Below are 16,285 nucleotides of genomic sequence, written 5' to 3'. Positions count from 1 at the left end.
GTGTATGTATATCACACGTACACAACCACACTAGGCCCCAATTACTATTGTTTGTACCCCTAAAAGGCTAGATGAGGAGTAGGGGGAGTATGGAACAGGCAGCACCCTCAAACCTTCAGTATGAGATTGTGTTCACTGTACCCCACAAAGATTGAGTTCACTGCACCCCACAATGATTGTGTTCACTGCACCCCACAAAGATTGTGTTCACTGCACCTCACAAAGATTGTGTTCACTGTACCCCCCAAAGATTTTGTTCACTGCACCCCACAAAGATTCTGTTCACTGTACCCCACAAAGATTGTGTTCACTGCACCCCAAAAAGATTGTGTTCACTGCACCCCAAAAAGGATGTTGTTCACTGCACCCCAAAAAGGATGTTGTTCACTCCACCCCAAAAAGATTGTGTTCACTGCACCCCACAAAGATTGTGTTCACTGCACCCCAAAAAGATTGTGTTCACTGCACCCCAAAAATGATTTTGTTCACTGCACCCCAAAAAGGATTTTGTTCACTGCACCCCAAAAAGGATGTTGTTCACTCCACCCCAAAAAGATTGTGTTCACTGCACCCCACAAAGGATTTTGTTCACTGCACCCCAAAAAGATTGTGTTCACTGCACCCCAAAAAGGATGTTGTTCACTGCACCCCAAAAAGGATTTTGTTCACTGCACCCCAAAAAGATTGTGTTCACTGCACCCCACAAAGGATTTTGTTCACTGCACCCCACAAAGATTGTGTTCACTGCACACCAAAAAGGATTGTGTTCACTGCACCCCAAAAAGATTTTGTTCACTGCACCCCAAAAAGATTGTGTTCACTGCAGCCCAAAAAGATTGTGTTCACTGCAGCCCAAAAAGATTGTGTTCACTGCAGCCCAAAAAGATTGTGTTCACTGCAGCCCAAAAAGATTGTGTTCACTGCAGCTCACACACAGAAAAATGGATGTGGATCACTGACACCTGCCTATCTCCAATCCCACACCACACAGCAATATCGATTGTAGTTTGTAGAACACAGTTTCCCTAAAATTCAGCAGACTCTGTCCCTAACAGGATTGAGAAGAGATCGTAGATCAGGATTGAGTGCAGATTCACCCCACCCCCCACACAGCAATATCGATTGTAGTTTGTAGAACACAGTTTCCCTAAAATTCAGCAGACTCTGTCCCTAACAGGATTGAGAAGAGATCGTAGATCAGGATTGAGTGCAGATTCACCCCACCCCCCACACAGCAATATCGATTGTAGTTTGTAGAACACAGTTTCCCTAAAATTCAGCAGACTCTGTCCCTAACAGGATTGAGAAGAGATCGTAGATCAGGATTGAGTGCAGATTCACCCCACCCCCCACACAGCAATATCGATTGTAGTTTGTAGAACACAGTTTCCCTAAAATTCAGCAGACTCTGTCCCTAACAGGATTGAGAAGAGATCGTAGATCAGGATTGAGTGCAGATTCACCCCACCCCCCACACAGCAATATCGATTGTAGTTTGTAGAAGACACTGACCCTATATAATTCAGCAGACTCTATCCCTAAAATGCCTACAACTCGCCCTGCCTAAACACTCCGACCTGTCCCTCAATTCTATCCGGACACAAATGGTTTTTTCCTGCCTATCTTTCCCTAATCAGCAGCCAGCACGTTGATGTGTGCTCTCTGTCCCTGAATCTAAGCAGCATAATGACGCCGCTGCGGCTGCCTCGAACTTATAAAGACTTGGTCACATGCTTCAGCTACCGAGACATTTGCAGGCATGGCTGGGATGGCTTAAGGCACACCAGTTAAACGATTGTTGATTGGCTGTTGAAAGCCCGCCATGAAAAGAGCGCCAAAGCATGCAAAACCCGGAAATAAAACGACCGAACACGGATTTTTACCCGAACATACAGTAAAGTGTCCGTGTCCGTGTTCGGGTACAAAAAATCCAATTATTCGGTACGAACACGAATAATACAGTCCGTGTTCGCTCAACACTACCCGTGGCGTCTGCCTCTTCGAGACGATCTCCTGTCTCAAGGGCCGATATACCATCCTGCTTTACGGTCGCTGGCTTTGACGGCCTGGCTGTTGAGACCGAGGTCCTGAAGGAGAAGGGTCTCTCCCCAGAGGTCGTTCATACCTTGATCAACGCGAGGAAGTCTTCCTCGGGGAAGGTTTATTACCGTACTTGGAAGGCCTATTTTGCCTGGTGTGAGTCCAGGGGGTTTTCACCCCGCACGTACTCGGTTTCCAGAGTGCTGTCCTTCCTTCAAACGGGTGTCGATCAGCGTTTGGCGCTGGCTACGATAAAGGGTCAGGTGTCTGCGCTGGCCGTTCTGTTTCAACGTCCCGTGGCTTCCAACTCCTTGGTTGGCACTTTTGTTCAGGGAGTGCGGCATCTGGCTCCTCCTAGGAGGGATCCTCTGCCCCCTTGGGACTTGAATCTCGTTCTATCTGTGTTACAACGTGCTCCTTTTGAACAGATCAGGGAGATCTCGTTGTCTATGTTGTCCAAAAAGGTCGCCTTTTTGGTTGCGATCACTTTGGCTCGCAGAGTGTCGGAGCTGGCGGCTTTGTCCTGCAAGTCTCCGTATCTGGTTGTTCATTTGGATAAGGTGGTCTTGCGACCTAATCCTTCTTTTCTTCCGAAGCGAGTTTCGGAATTCCATCTTAATGAAGATATTGTCTTGCCTTCGCTGTGCGCGAAGCCTAAACCACCAAAGGAGGTGAGACTACATTCTTTGGATGTGGTTCGGGCGATAAGGGTTTACCTTAAATCGACTGAGTCCTTTCGAAAGACGGACTCTTTGTTTGTTCTTCCAGAGGGTCCTCGGAAGGGCATGGCGGCGTCGGCCTCTACCATCGCCAAATGGATCAGGCAGACCATTGAACAGGCCTATGCTTTGCAGGGGAAGGTTCCCCCTGTGCCTGTGAAGGCGCACTCTACTAGATCTCTGAGTACGTCTTGGGCCTGTCGTCATGGGGCTTCTGTAGCCCAGGTGTGTAAGGCGGCGACCTGGTCGACCGTGCACACTTTCGCAAAATTCTACAAAGTAGATGTTCAGGCATCGGCGGATGCTTCCTTTGGCCGCAAGGTTCTTAGTGCGGCAGTTCCCTAGGGTCCCTTGTTGGGGACCTCTGGCTGTTGGGATAAGTTTTTTATCCCCTGGTTATTTGTCTTTTCCTGGGTTGTTGCTCCTGTTGAGCACTTGTTTTTCCTGTTGCTCAGCTGGTTTCCTTCCTTTGGTAAGGTTCCTTTCTTTGATGCGGAGACTGCGTTGCCTTTCGGCGCGGATGCGTTTCCCACCCCTCATGTTTTGCACTGCTTTGGGACGTCCCCATATGTGACGAATATGAAGAGGCGGCGACTGTCGGAGGACATAAGAGAAAACGGAATTTTTGTAAAATCTTACCTGTAAAATTCCTTTCTCTGAGTCCTCCGACAGTCGCTGCCCCCGCCCCTCTTTTGGGGTTTGGTTGTATACTCTACTGCTATTCCACTGAAACTGAGATATGGTTGCAGGAAGTAGGAGGGTATTGACTGAGGGGACCACCCCTTGAGGGTGGGATATGTTAAAAGCTTTAATGTTAACATATTCTGTTGCCTAGCTACTCCTTCGGAGCAGTCTAATACCCCATATGTGACGAATATGAAGAGGCGGCGACTGTCGGAGGACTCAGAGAAAGGAATTTTACAGGTAAGATTTTACAAAAATTCCGTTTTTTTTTTTTATTTCATGGATGCAATGGAGTTTAAACACTAGGTAAAGCTTGGGATAGAATGGGGAAGGATTTTGTCTGTGGGGGGATTCACCCTCTACTGCTACTGGTTGTGGTGACTATTTGAGTTGTCACGTAAACCATGCTTTGGGGAGATGTTTTCTTACTTTCTGCTATGTTTCTTGGATAGGTGGGTGCTAGTGTCTTTTGGATAGGTGTATGAAAACTGACTGAGGTCTTAGACCAAAATATAAAACTAAAAAATGCTTTTTCCAAATATTTTGGTTATACATAATACTTTAAATCGGATTTTGCAGCAAGATGCAGGGTCCACTTAAAATGTTCAGACTTCCCCTGTAAAATCTCCTTATAATATTCAGTCCAAAACGGTACATGTATAGTAAAGTTGGCTTCCTTACCACTGTCATCCAGCAATGGCTCCTGCATCTCCCTTTTACTAGAGAGATCCTGGGAAATACAGAGGATTTTTAAATATAGAATAAGCACACCACATAACAAAAAATGCTTTTACTATAAAGTTGTATTAGAAAGATGCATACAAATTATACAAAAGCTACAAATAACCAAGTATGTCATGTTACATCAAGCATACAACAGCGTAGGTACAGTATTGGCTCCACTGGTAATACAAACCAACAAAAATACATGCATGTATAGAGATACAGGGAGCACCATTAACCTTTTCTGGACTGACCCACGTACAGTTACTGCAGTGGGGTGACCTCTCTGTGGAAAATCATGTACCTGTACGTGATTTCACTCTTCCTGGTCTGGGGCGTGCATGTGTGCAGCCGGTGACTGGTGGTTGGACACAGCGGGAGCCAATCAGTGGGTCTGGTGGACCTGATGTCTGCCAGGACCCCCTGATTGTTCCCAAGGCAGACAGAATGGCGGACTGCCTATGTAAACAAGGCAGATAGCTGATCTTGTGTTTGGAACACTGATCTCTGTCGTCTTACATTACAAGCACCCCCTCCCCCAACAATTAGAAAGCACTTTCTAGGGAAGTTACAGTGCATATTATTTAGCATGGATCACTGTAGTGGTGTCCTTGGCCCCCAAAACGTGTCACTTAGTGTCCGATTTGTCCGTCGCAATGTCTCAGTCCCGCTATAGGTCGCTGATCGCCACCATTACTAGTAAAAAAAAAAATTCCATAAAAATATGCCATAGTTTGTAGATAGCTATAACTTTTGCGCAAAACAATAAATATACGCTTTATTGGGACTTTTTTTTACCAAAAATAGGTAGCAGCATACATATTGTCCTGAATTGAAAAAGAATTAGATTTTTTTACATTTTTCAAAAAAAAAAACCGCAGAGGTGATCAAATACCACCAAAAGAAAGCTCTATTTGTGGGGGGAAAAAAAGACCTCAATTTTATTTGTGTACAGCGTCTCATGACCGCGCAATTGTCAGTTAAAGTAACGCATTTCGTTATCGCAAAAAATGGCCTAGCCAAGAAGGGGGGTAAACCTTCTGGGGCTGAAGAGGCATTGTAGTGGCGTGAAGTGCAACATTACTTTCTGGTTCTACAACCCGCTTTTAGATTTACCAAAGCTTTGTCATATGAAGGCCTGACTAAACAATACATTTAGTTAGGCCCTTAAATATTTGTTAGTGCATCTAACAAAAGTCATACAACCAGACTGTAATGTTTACTGTTTGCATTACATGCAAGTTAGGGCACTTAGTGGTATAGAAAGACCATTGATAGAAGATAATATGACAGCTGTTTTCCCTCCTATTTAACACCTTTTGCCTCTAATCTCTCTTCTCCTTGCAGGCTGGGTGTAAGGATAGTCCGCCACATGAAAAGGCTGCTGCGTGTTATAGTTAGTTATCTGGAAGTTTATGATGGGCCAGAAGAAATGGCCCGGCTGTGTATCCTGGAAACCTTACAGGGGACCATCAAGTATGCATGGGCTAGGTGAGCTAATTCATGGACGGCATCATATCTTTATATTTCAATAGTTTTTATTTGAAAGTTTTAACACCTAAAAAGTTGAACAAAGCAATGTTCTCAGATATCCCGAGAGTGTATACAATACTCACATTTTATAAGAGTACAATAAGTAAGATTGGCTTGATGAGTATAAAAATAATTTAGATTAAAGTCAAAAACATAACCTAAAGCAAGAACTCGGAGCAACATCATGTCTCCTCATTGCTGCCCATAAAGGTAACTTTGTTGAGTGGGAATGTAAAACGAACCAGTTACCTCGGTGTCCATTTAGTAGAAGGATATATTCATTTTCTTTACCATGCCGCCTTTTCCCTATAGCAGGCTAACTGGTTTGGTGCATGCATTATGTTATCATTATATCAGTAATCAGAAGAAAAAGTAGAATTTTCAGATATATTTTCACACATCACAATGAGTTCCAATATTTTACACTTCTGCTTTCATTACCATTTAGATTCTAGATTGTAGGTTTCCATCCAAGCATTCCATTTCTGATGGAACGTTGGGAGGGATTGGTTATGGACGGTGTCATATTTTTAAGAAGCTTCTTCCCAGATTAGGTAAATTAAGGTGCCTACAGATCATTCCTAGTATCTGGCAAAATACATTCGGACTAGGAAATCAACAGTTTTCAGGGCCCTCTATAACTCTGACTGATGTTTAGAGGAAGTGAGATAAAAGGTGTTTAGAAGAGGGTGTGGGGGGTAAATGGCCAGGTTGGCCTATCTATTGCTTCTTTTGAGCCAGTTGGTACCTACAGCACTCCCCCTCCCTCCTTCATAGGCACAAATGAGCAGGTTATCGCTGTGCAAGCTTCATATTTATAGGAGATATTTAAAACAAACTTCCACCATCTTATGGCTATAGGAAGCTTAAAGCTGAACTCTGGTCTGCATAAAAGAAATGAAATGTAGAATTAAAAGGGATGTAATGCGGATTTTAGTCTAGTGGGCTCGAAAAAAGTGGCATTATTACCTTAATTCAGTGTCCTCTGAATGATCCTTAAAGAAGTTGTAAAATCAGAAGGTTTTTACCTTAATTGAAAACAAAAATAACCGCGCTTGGTCAATCAATGAAGGCAGCCGGTACAATAGGCAAGATCAGACCACAGATAAATGAAAATAAGGTGTACAATGCCACATACATGAAACACAGAGAAAATAATGGAGGAAAAAATTCATATATCTGTGCCCATAGAAAGCCAAAGGTCAGCCCCAAGAACAGTCCATAAGTCCACAGCAAATAATTTTCCCCTTTTGATGACAACGATCAGCAGAAATGGAGGAGAATCTAGCACCAATAGAATCTGGTCCACAGACGACAATACAACACCATGTGCTCTGAAGAAGGTGTCTCCTTACCAAAACAATTGACCCTCGGTTAGGTGTGGTCAAAAGGGCATGTGTTAGGGTGACAGACTGAGTGTATAGTACACACATCCAAGCTCCGGTCAGCAGTCCAGTGTCATTACATCTGTAAAGATGGTAACTCTACAGCACTCCCACTTCTCCTTATACTCGTCAGATGGATAAGCCAAATGAACATAAACACTGCAAGCTCTTGTGGTCTACATGTACAATGCATTCTATGCATAAAGATAAAAAAAAACTTCTGCACCATTGGCTGCCGCTGCTGTCAATCATAGTCAGCTAGCCAATCCGGAGCGAGAGGGTATGGGGCCGGGTTGGGGCTCTGTGTCTTGGCTCGAGTGCCCCCACATCAAGCTGCTTGCTGTGTGGGCACTGAACAGGAGGCAGGGGCCAGGAGAGCAGAAGAGGCACCCGAGAAGAGGAGGATCCAGGCTGCTTTGTGTAAATCCACTGCAACAAAGCAGGTAAATATAATATAATATGTTTATTTTTATAGGGAAAAAAATGAGACTTTACAATCGCTTTAATATGATAATGCAGGACCAGCAATGGCTTTTAATATTACAATATTAGAGTTCACTAAAAAGTTGCATTATGCTTTCAGATTTAAAAAATGCACCCTTCTTTGTTTCCTAGGATCCCACCAAGACTACCAGTACTAGTGAAGGCACTGCTGAAACTGATGTATGACGTTTCCGCTGACCCAGGTCAGCATTCTGAGCCAGTCCGAGAAGCTTTACTACACAGTGCCACTGAGTGTTTGATGCTTCTGAATTGCTGTTCCAAAGGACAAGTCAAGGTGAGCCAGCAGACTACACATAGCGATGTCTTATAGTTCGCTAAAAAGAAAACGTATAAGCAAACCTTGGAGAAGAGGAGCAATAGTTTATATCCAGCCACGGCTTTTTTTTTTTTTTTTTTTAATTTTGAATAATGTGGGTAAAGGTTAGAAACCTGTGATGGACATTTACTCCATTTGAGAAATTTCTTCTTACTGTCATGGTGAAAACTGTTTCACCAGAAAGGAAGTGAAGACAAATCTGACACAGGGACAGAGATAAAAATGGGGTTCTAGCTTACCCTATCTAAAAAAAAAAAAAATAAATAAAAAATGTCTGTATTGCTCTTGGAGATTTAAGCCTCGTACACACGCAGCGATTGTTGGCCGTGAATTTTCGGCCAACGTCCAATCGGCCGATTGTCGGCTTGTTAGTATGATGCTTCCGACAACCGACTGCGACTTTTCGGCCGAACAAAATCTGGTGTGCATGCTATAAAATTTTTGTTGGCCGTCAACAGAATGGCCGATTGTTCTTCAGTCAGTACAGATTTCGGCAGACAAAAATCTGATGAGCAAGACTGGGCATGCTCAGAGAAGAAAAAACACACAAAAAGTAAACCAGGACATGACATCACTTCTGAACTTGGTTTTTGTTGGCCGATAAAATTCGTGTGCAGTCTAGAGCACATTTCAACCAACACAACAACACTGGACAAAAGACGGCCGATCGGTCGGCCAACAATCGTTGCGTGTGTACGAGGCTTTATTTTCACTTCCTACCTCATGAAACTGACAGTAAAAAAACAGCATATGTAGTGTGAGGACAAGGTCATCTGGCAGCCACAAATTGAGGATGCCAAAGTTTGCCCTGTGCAGACTAACCCCCCAACTCTTTAATCCAGCATTACAAAAAAAGGGCAAATTTAAAGAGTTTATCTACATAGTTAAATGAAAGTAACCGATGCTGTCAATCAAATACTGTCCCGCGTGAGCTGGGGGGTGGGGCTGAGCCACCCACTTGTCAATAGACGCAGACAGGGTGGTTCGGGGGCGAGCACGCAAGCATGCCCCCCCATGGAAAGCAGATTTCGATGGGGGTATGGGGTGGGGGGCTGGAGCACTAGTGGGGGCCCCATAAGAAGTGGATAGGGGCTGCTCTGTGCAAAACCATTACACAGAGGAGGTAAGTATAGCAAGTTTGTTATTTTAATTTTAAAAAATAAAGCTTTCATGTCGCTTCAATATTTACATAGTTAGTCTTACATAGTTAGGTTAAAAAAAGACACAAGTCCATCTGGCTCCACCAATAAAAAACAAAAAACAATAAAGAAAACACAAGCCTACAATCCTATACCCACAGTTGATCCAGAGGAAGGTGAAAAACCCTAGCAAAGCATGATCCAATTTGCAACAGCAGGGGAAATAAATTCCTTCCTAATCCCCCAAGAGGCAATCGGATATTTCCTGGATCAACTTTACCTATAAATATTAGTACCCAGTTATTTTATGTACACATGGGAAAGAATCCAGGCCTTTTTTAAAGCAATCCACTGAGCTGGCCAGAACCACCTCTGGAGGGAGTCTATTCCACATTTTCACAGCTCTTACTTTCAAGAAACCTTTCCGTATTTGGAGACAAAATCTGTTTTCCTCTAGATATAAAGAGTGCCCCCTTGTCCTCTGTTATGACCTTAAAGTGGACAACTCATCACCAAGTTCATCATATGGACCCCTTATGTATTTATACATGTTGATCATATCCCCCCCTAATCTCAAGAGAGAATACAATTAGTTCAGCTAATCTTTCCTCATAGCTGAGCTCCTCCATGCCTCTTATCAGTTTGGTTGCCCTTCTCTGCACTTTCTCCAGTTCCCTGATATCCTTTTTGAGAACTGGTGCCCAAAACTGAACTGCATATTCCAGATGAGGTCTTAATAATGATCTGTACAGGGGTAAAATGATATCTCTCTCTCTGGAGTCAATGCCTCTGCTAATACAAGAAAGGACTTTGCTTGCTTTGGAAACCACAGCTTGGCATTTCTCTGAATTCTAAGCATGTAGACTTTACCTTACACATTAGCCGTGTGTGGAGAACTGTGTCAAACGCTTTTGCAAAATTCAAGTATACTACATCCACAGCCACTCCTCTGTCCAAGGTTGTAAATGGTTCATAAAAAGAAATCAGGTTTGTTTGACAACTTCTGTCTTTCATGAATCCATGCTGTCTGTTGCTTTAAAATATTTTTTTCCAGCAAGAACTCATCTATGTGGTCTTTTATTAAACTCTCCAATATCTTCCCAACTATAGAAGTTAAACTAACAGGTCTATAGTTACTTGACAAAGACTTTGATCCCTTTTTAAATATAGGCACCACATTGTCCCTACGCCAATCCAGTGGTACTATTCCAGTCCTTAATGAGTCCCTAAAAATTAGAAACAAAGGCTTTGAAATGACAGAGCTCAATTCTTCTAGGATGCGTGGGTGGATGCCATCTGGTCCAGGCGCTTTATCCACCCTTACTCTGTCTATATATTTCTGGACCATATCACTTTTGAACCATTGTGGATCATTTGGGGCTGTGTCAATACGTCCTCATTATGGACATGAGCTCCCCCATGCTCCTTCGTATATACAGAGCTGAAGAAAGTATTTAATTAATTTGCCTTCTCTTTGTCCCCAGTCACCCACTCCTGATTATTTTGTAAAGGGCCTACATGCTTGGGCCTGACCTTTTTTACTATTTAATACATTTGAAGAATTTTTTGGGGTTTATCCTATTATCTTTTGCAATCTGTCGTTCATTTTGAATTTTTGCGTCCTTGATTTCCTTTTTACATATTCTGTTATATTCTTTGTAACAATTAAACAATGATACTATTCCTTCATTTTTATATTTTTTAAAGCTCTTTTCTTATTTTTTATAGCTTTTTTCTAACTTTGGCCGTGAGCCACAGGTTTTTCTTTTAGTCTTTTAAACTTATTTCCCATGGGAATATACTTTGCAGTGAGTTCACAAACAGTTTTTTTTTTTTTTTTAAAGAATTACCATTTCTGTTCTGTGTTCATCGATGCCAATATTCCCTCCTAGTCTAAGTCTTGTAGAGCAGCCGTCAATCTTGGAAAATTTACTCTCAAAGTGTTTTTATACTTCCTGTATGCGTTTGTTGCTTACAGCTAACAATAAATGAAATCATATTATGGTCATTGCTACCCAGATGTTCTTTTATGTGAATATTATTAATAAGCTCTGCATGGTTTGAGATTACCAGGTCCAGTAGAGCATAGTTCCTAGTTGGGGGCCTCAATAAACTGCACCATAAAATTGTCTTGTAATAGGCTTAGAAATTTTTGCCCTTTTAACTGCTCCAGCAGTGCCATTACTCCAGTCAATGTCTGGGTAGTTAAAATCCCCCATTATTATCACTGTCCCAGCCCTTGCAGCCCTTTCTATCTGTGCCAGGAGCTGAGTCTCCACCTCCTCATTAATACTGGGGGGTCTATAACAAACTCCAATGATAATCTTTGTATTACGCACACCCATGTACATTTCCACCCACACTGCTTCAGACTCATCACACTCTCCATCAACTAGGTCACCTTTCACACTCACTTTGAGATCACTTCTCACATAGAGACAAACACCACCACCCCTCCGTTTTTACCCTGTCTTTCCGAAAGAGAGCATAGCCAGGAATATTAATAGCCCAGTCATGTTAACAATGAAGCCAAGGTTCGGCAATATCAATTAAATCCTAGTTCTTGTGTACCAGAGCTTCCAACTCGCCTATTTTGCTTGGCAGACTTCTGGCATTTGTGGACAAACACACCAATTCATTTTCACAATTCACACAATTATTTTGCATATTTTTTATTTTGGTACAAATGGTACCATTTCCAATGGTTGTTTGTAACATGGGAACCTTCTTATCCTCTGCCATAACTCTCCCCCCATCTTTCCCCATTCCACCCACTAATAGGGGCTTGGCCCCAGTCTGACCTGTCTGCTCCATTTTTTTCCCTACAAATTGTATATTGGCATAAAATTTGTAGTTCACCAGAATTCTTTTGTTCAGACATTTGACCCCTTTTACAAAAGGATTAGAATCAAGTTTGTGATACAAATTTTTTTAAAAATTGGCACTACAAACAGGAATGAAATCACCCCCCCCCCCCAAAAAAAAAAAAAAAAAAACTAAAGTCAGAAATAAAGAAAATGAAAGGGTTAATAAAACAAACCAATACATTAGTGGCTTTCATCCATAAGCTAATGCAGGGCAGGACCCCCATCTACCAAAGCTGTGCTCTGTGTATGAAGAGCCCAGGAAGGTCCTGATACAGATCAGATGGCTGTTACACTGACAAGGAGCAAAAGTGCTTCAGGTTATACATGGAGAACCGCAATCTCCCTTTGTAATCTGCAGGAAGGAGCTGTCACTTTGACAGCTCAGTCCTGCACAGTGCAGGAATGGCCATTTGATGCAGAAATAGGTCAAGCTCCTGCCCCAGCTGCATGCCCTACACCCGCAGCTAAGGCACCCAAGGCAGGTGCCTCTTTTACCTTTTGCCTCAGCCCAGCCCTAGGTATATCTGTCCAGTGAAGCCTCAGATAGCAGTAAAATTTGGCAGGGGTTCTAATCATTCTCCTTTCTATCTGGTAATTGGGGGGGGAAATGTGTACACAGTTAAAAATGATTGCAATACTACAAAGAACGGTAATATGTATGAGTTTTAGGGTGGTTTATACAGTGTAAAGATTACTTTTAACTTGGTAGACAAAAGTCAAGTAGGTCAAATGCTGTCCTAAATGAGCAACTTTAGTTTCAGAGCCATGAAACTACTCCTCCTGGTTGCTGTTAGTCCTGCTTGGCTCCGTTAGTTCACCCTGAACCCCTAAATTGTGACTAACGGGAGAGGGAGAAATTTTGTGTTGCTTTAGCTGCAAAGTAAATTCTCACCCACCTCGCTTCATTATTTCTCCACTCAAAAATGAATGATATAGTGTGCAGCTTAGGATTCTCAAATCTCTTCTGAAATGACTTTATCTACTCCTGTTTACATTTAAAACCATTGTAAAACTGTCTCGACTGTGAATCATAATCAGTTGTTTGTTTCCTATTTTCTGCAGATTGCACTGGAGGGAATCCCCACAATTTGTAAGGATCATGACATGGAGAAGTACATTAACAGAGTGCTGCAAGATGCACACCAGTAACCAAAATAAACTCTTATTCCATTTTTTAAATATATTCGGTCTTTATTCTGCTGTCAGTTGACTTTTATTTATTTTTCCCAAGCCAAAACTATGAAATTTGTGGTCACTGCCTCCAGAAATGGATTGCATTAGAACTTCTGTCCCAGAATCGCAGAGATAAGCACTAGTGACCTGACCATTTCATAGTAATTCCATTGCTTGTCACCGTACATCACGAGCATACATTTTTCTTGTTCCATTCACTGGGAACACAGAATTGCATCTGGGGTATTTAACATGCCTAGTATAGGAGGTTGGACATAAGAAAGTTGCTCCTCCCTTGTAGATGCACCACTAAAATACATACGGGAACTGTTTATATCTGACAGTGCGTGTGTGTATATTACTCACAGGCCACTTTGTTAGGTACACCTTGCTAGTACCAGTTTGGTCCCCCTTTTGCCTTCAGAACTTCCTTAATTCTTCTTGGCAAAGTTTCACCAAGGTGTTGGAAACATTCTTCAGAGATTTCCGAAGTGTTCCAAGAAAATATCCCCCACACCAATTACACCACCACCAGCCTGAACTATTGATACAAGGCAGGATGAATCTATGCTTTCATGTTTGTATTGCAAATTCCGACCCTATCGCCTTAATGTCTCAGCAGAAATCGAGACGTATCAGACCAGGCAATGTTTTTTCCAATCTTCTATTGTCCAATTTTGGTGAGCCTGTGCGAATTGAAGCCTCAGTGTCCTGTTCTTAGCCGACAGGAGTGGCACCCCCTGTGGTCTTTTGCTGTAGCCCATCTGGTGTTCAGTAATGGATTTCCTCATTAAGTCCCATTGGACCTTTTTGGATATTTCATATTGCTTATATATATATGTGTATATATTATAAATAAACTTTCCTATACAAGTCTCCTTTTACTCAAAATTATTTTTTGGATGCATGCATCACACATTCATAAATTTGCATCTCTTAGATATTTTTTTGCACATTGTACTTCATGTGTCTCTTGATGTTTGAGCGCTGCTTTTTATTCTTATTACTCCACATTTTAGGCTGAAAAATTAAGCGCAACTTAGCATGTGTAAGGCAGGGTGAGATAGTATAGGCACTTATTTTTAATTTTTACATAACTTTTCCTGCAAAAGGGGCCAGCATGAAGTGATCTAGCAAGACTTAATTTTCTAACTAAAGTTCCACTTTAGGCAACACAGAATAAGTGACCTTCTATAGACGTCTCTGATTGGACAGTTTAAAGGATAAGTTCACCTTTGGGAACATGTGTAAGGTTCTGGCACTCTCAGTGCCTCCTATCACATTTATTCCGGGTGATTTCCATCTACCTAGACAGAAGAAACACATATAGGTGTGTTTCCCTTTAAGGCTGAAGCTGTCATCACCCAGCGCCGGACTAGATGGCTATTTAGGGCGTCGGTTCTCACTCACGTGTTCGTTCAAACACCAGTACCTGGATACTAATCTTGCTTGAAGCTTCCATGCTTGCAAGCTCTCCTCGCTGACAAACCTCGCTGCGCTGATCCCTGCATCCTGCTACTGGATCATCCGCATCTCCTGAGCGATCCTTCGGCTATCGCTATTAGTGCTAAGTACCCCACAGGGGAAATCTCTATAGACTTGTACTAGGCTTACACTATTTAGCTCTGCATAGCAAGGACTGTCTTTTACATCTGCATAACTAGATTGCTAGCTCTTGAGGCTACTGCTGCTATTTCCTGCACTGGGTTGATCTCTCCTGTATGCACCTGCTACTCTGTCATCTGTTATCATACATGATCGCTAACCCTTCCTGCATCCATCTGCACTGTCTCACCTCAAGTGTCTGTCACCTACCACTTCCACTCAAACCTATCCCTAAGACCTTTATCATTGTACTACCACATGTATATAAAGTCACACTAGGAACCAGCTTAATTACTGTGTGTATTTACTTGCTGAAATAAGACCTTCCATACATGATGAGTCATTGAGGTTGGGATTGGTATCTCAGCATATCTCCTACATGACTACTGACGTGGAACTACTTCTGCAGCTGAAAATCCACACCTTATAAGAAACGCAAGGAGCGTTACAGATTGAACGAACCCAAAAAATGGATTCAGCAGAAGTAGCCACTCAGGTGACACAATTAAAACAGCAGGTATCTGCGTTAATACACGCACTTGCTGAATTGAAAAACGACAATCAGGCTCTGTCGCAGCAGGTAATTAGACTGACACAACTTACCTCTGCACAGTCTCCTGAACCCAAGATAAATCCCCCTTTGGTATTTACAGGCGATCGCAAAAAATTTCGCGAATTTAAAAACACATGTGAGTTACTTTTTTTGCTAAAACCTCGTACCTACCTTACTGATCACATTAAGGTTTGTACTATTATTTCTTACCTATCAGGCGATCCTCGAGCCTGGGCAGATTCTCTTTTTGAAAAAAACGACCAGCTTCTCAACTCCTATGCCTTGTTCCTGGCAGAGCTCACTAGCCTATATGATGACCCCAATAGGCAGAGTACTGCTGATCTTCAGTTAAGATCCTTGAAACAAGGAAAAAGGCCTGTAGAAGACTTTGTCGCAGAATTCAAGAGATGGACCCTTGATTCAGGATGGAATGATGCATCTCTGAAAACCCAATTTAGGCTTGGCCTATCAGAAGCCGTCAAGGACGAGCTCGCCCGAGCAGAGATGCCAAAAACCCTGGATACATTGATACAACTCAGTATCACCATAGATAGAAGACTACGAGAAAGGAAGTCTGAAAAAATGGAAATGCCATTATCCAGTTCTTCTCAGAATTCAGCTATTGACCCCACTCCTAAACCCGCTCCAGGTAACCACAGACCCCGGCTACCTAAGGAAAAAAGGAGACCTAGTAGATATGGTGATCCTGCCTGGTCATGGTCCGAGCCTGCCTCAAACAGTCGACCTTGTCACTCTGACACATCCCATTTGGACCCTGATCCTACAGAGATGGATGAGGAGCCTATGGAGATTGGTGCCATACATGCTAGGTTGTCCTCACAAGAAAAAAGAGATCACAGGAGAATCTGTGGCCTTTGTTTTTATTGTGGTGAAGGGGGACATTTCATTACATTCTGCCCAACCAGACCCCATAGGCCTAAGGCTCTCCCAATGGAGGCCAGGCGAATCCGAAGGGTCTTCCCTGAAAAACAGCCTGGAAATTATCAAGGCTGTTGCCAGCCCTGTCCCCGTTCTATATCAGTG

The 16,285-nt window shown here is 42.6% G+C and overlaps 1 protein-coding gene across 1 annotated transcript in view; it reads left to right on the top strand.

The window, feature by feature from the left end:
- The window catches only part of TTI2 (TELO2 interacting protein 2), a 43,137-nt gene extending 30,063 nt beyond the window's left edge, over positions 1-13,074 (top strand). Inside the window, exons 5-7 of the mRNA XM_082254558.1 lie at positions 5,514-5,657; positions 7,700-7,862; positions 12,973-13,074. Of these exons, the coding sequence (XP_082110684.1) occupies positions 5,514-5,657; positions 7,700-7,862; positions 12,973-13,059 (394 nt within the window). The 3' untranslated portion in view covers positions 13,060-13,074. The remainder of the gene's footprint in view (positions 1-5,513; positions 5,658-7,699; positions 7,863-12,972) is intronic.
- Positions 13,075-16,285: the final 3,211 nt, after the last annotated feature.

Source organism: Pelophylax lessonae, assembly GCF_965119305.1.
Source record: "Pelophylax lessonae genome assembly, chromosome: 4".
NCBI classification, from domain to species: domain Eukaryota; kingdom Metazoa; phylum Chordata; class Amphibia; order Anura; family Ranidae; genus Pelophylax; species Pelophylax lessonae.
This window is presented reverse-complemented; position numbering and strand designations above follow the sequence as displayed.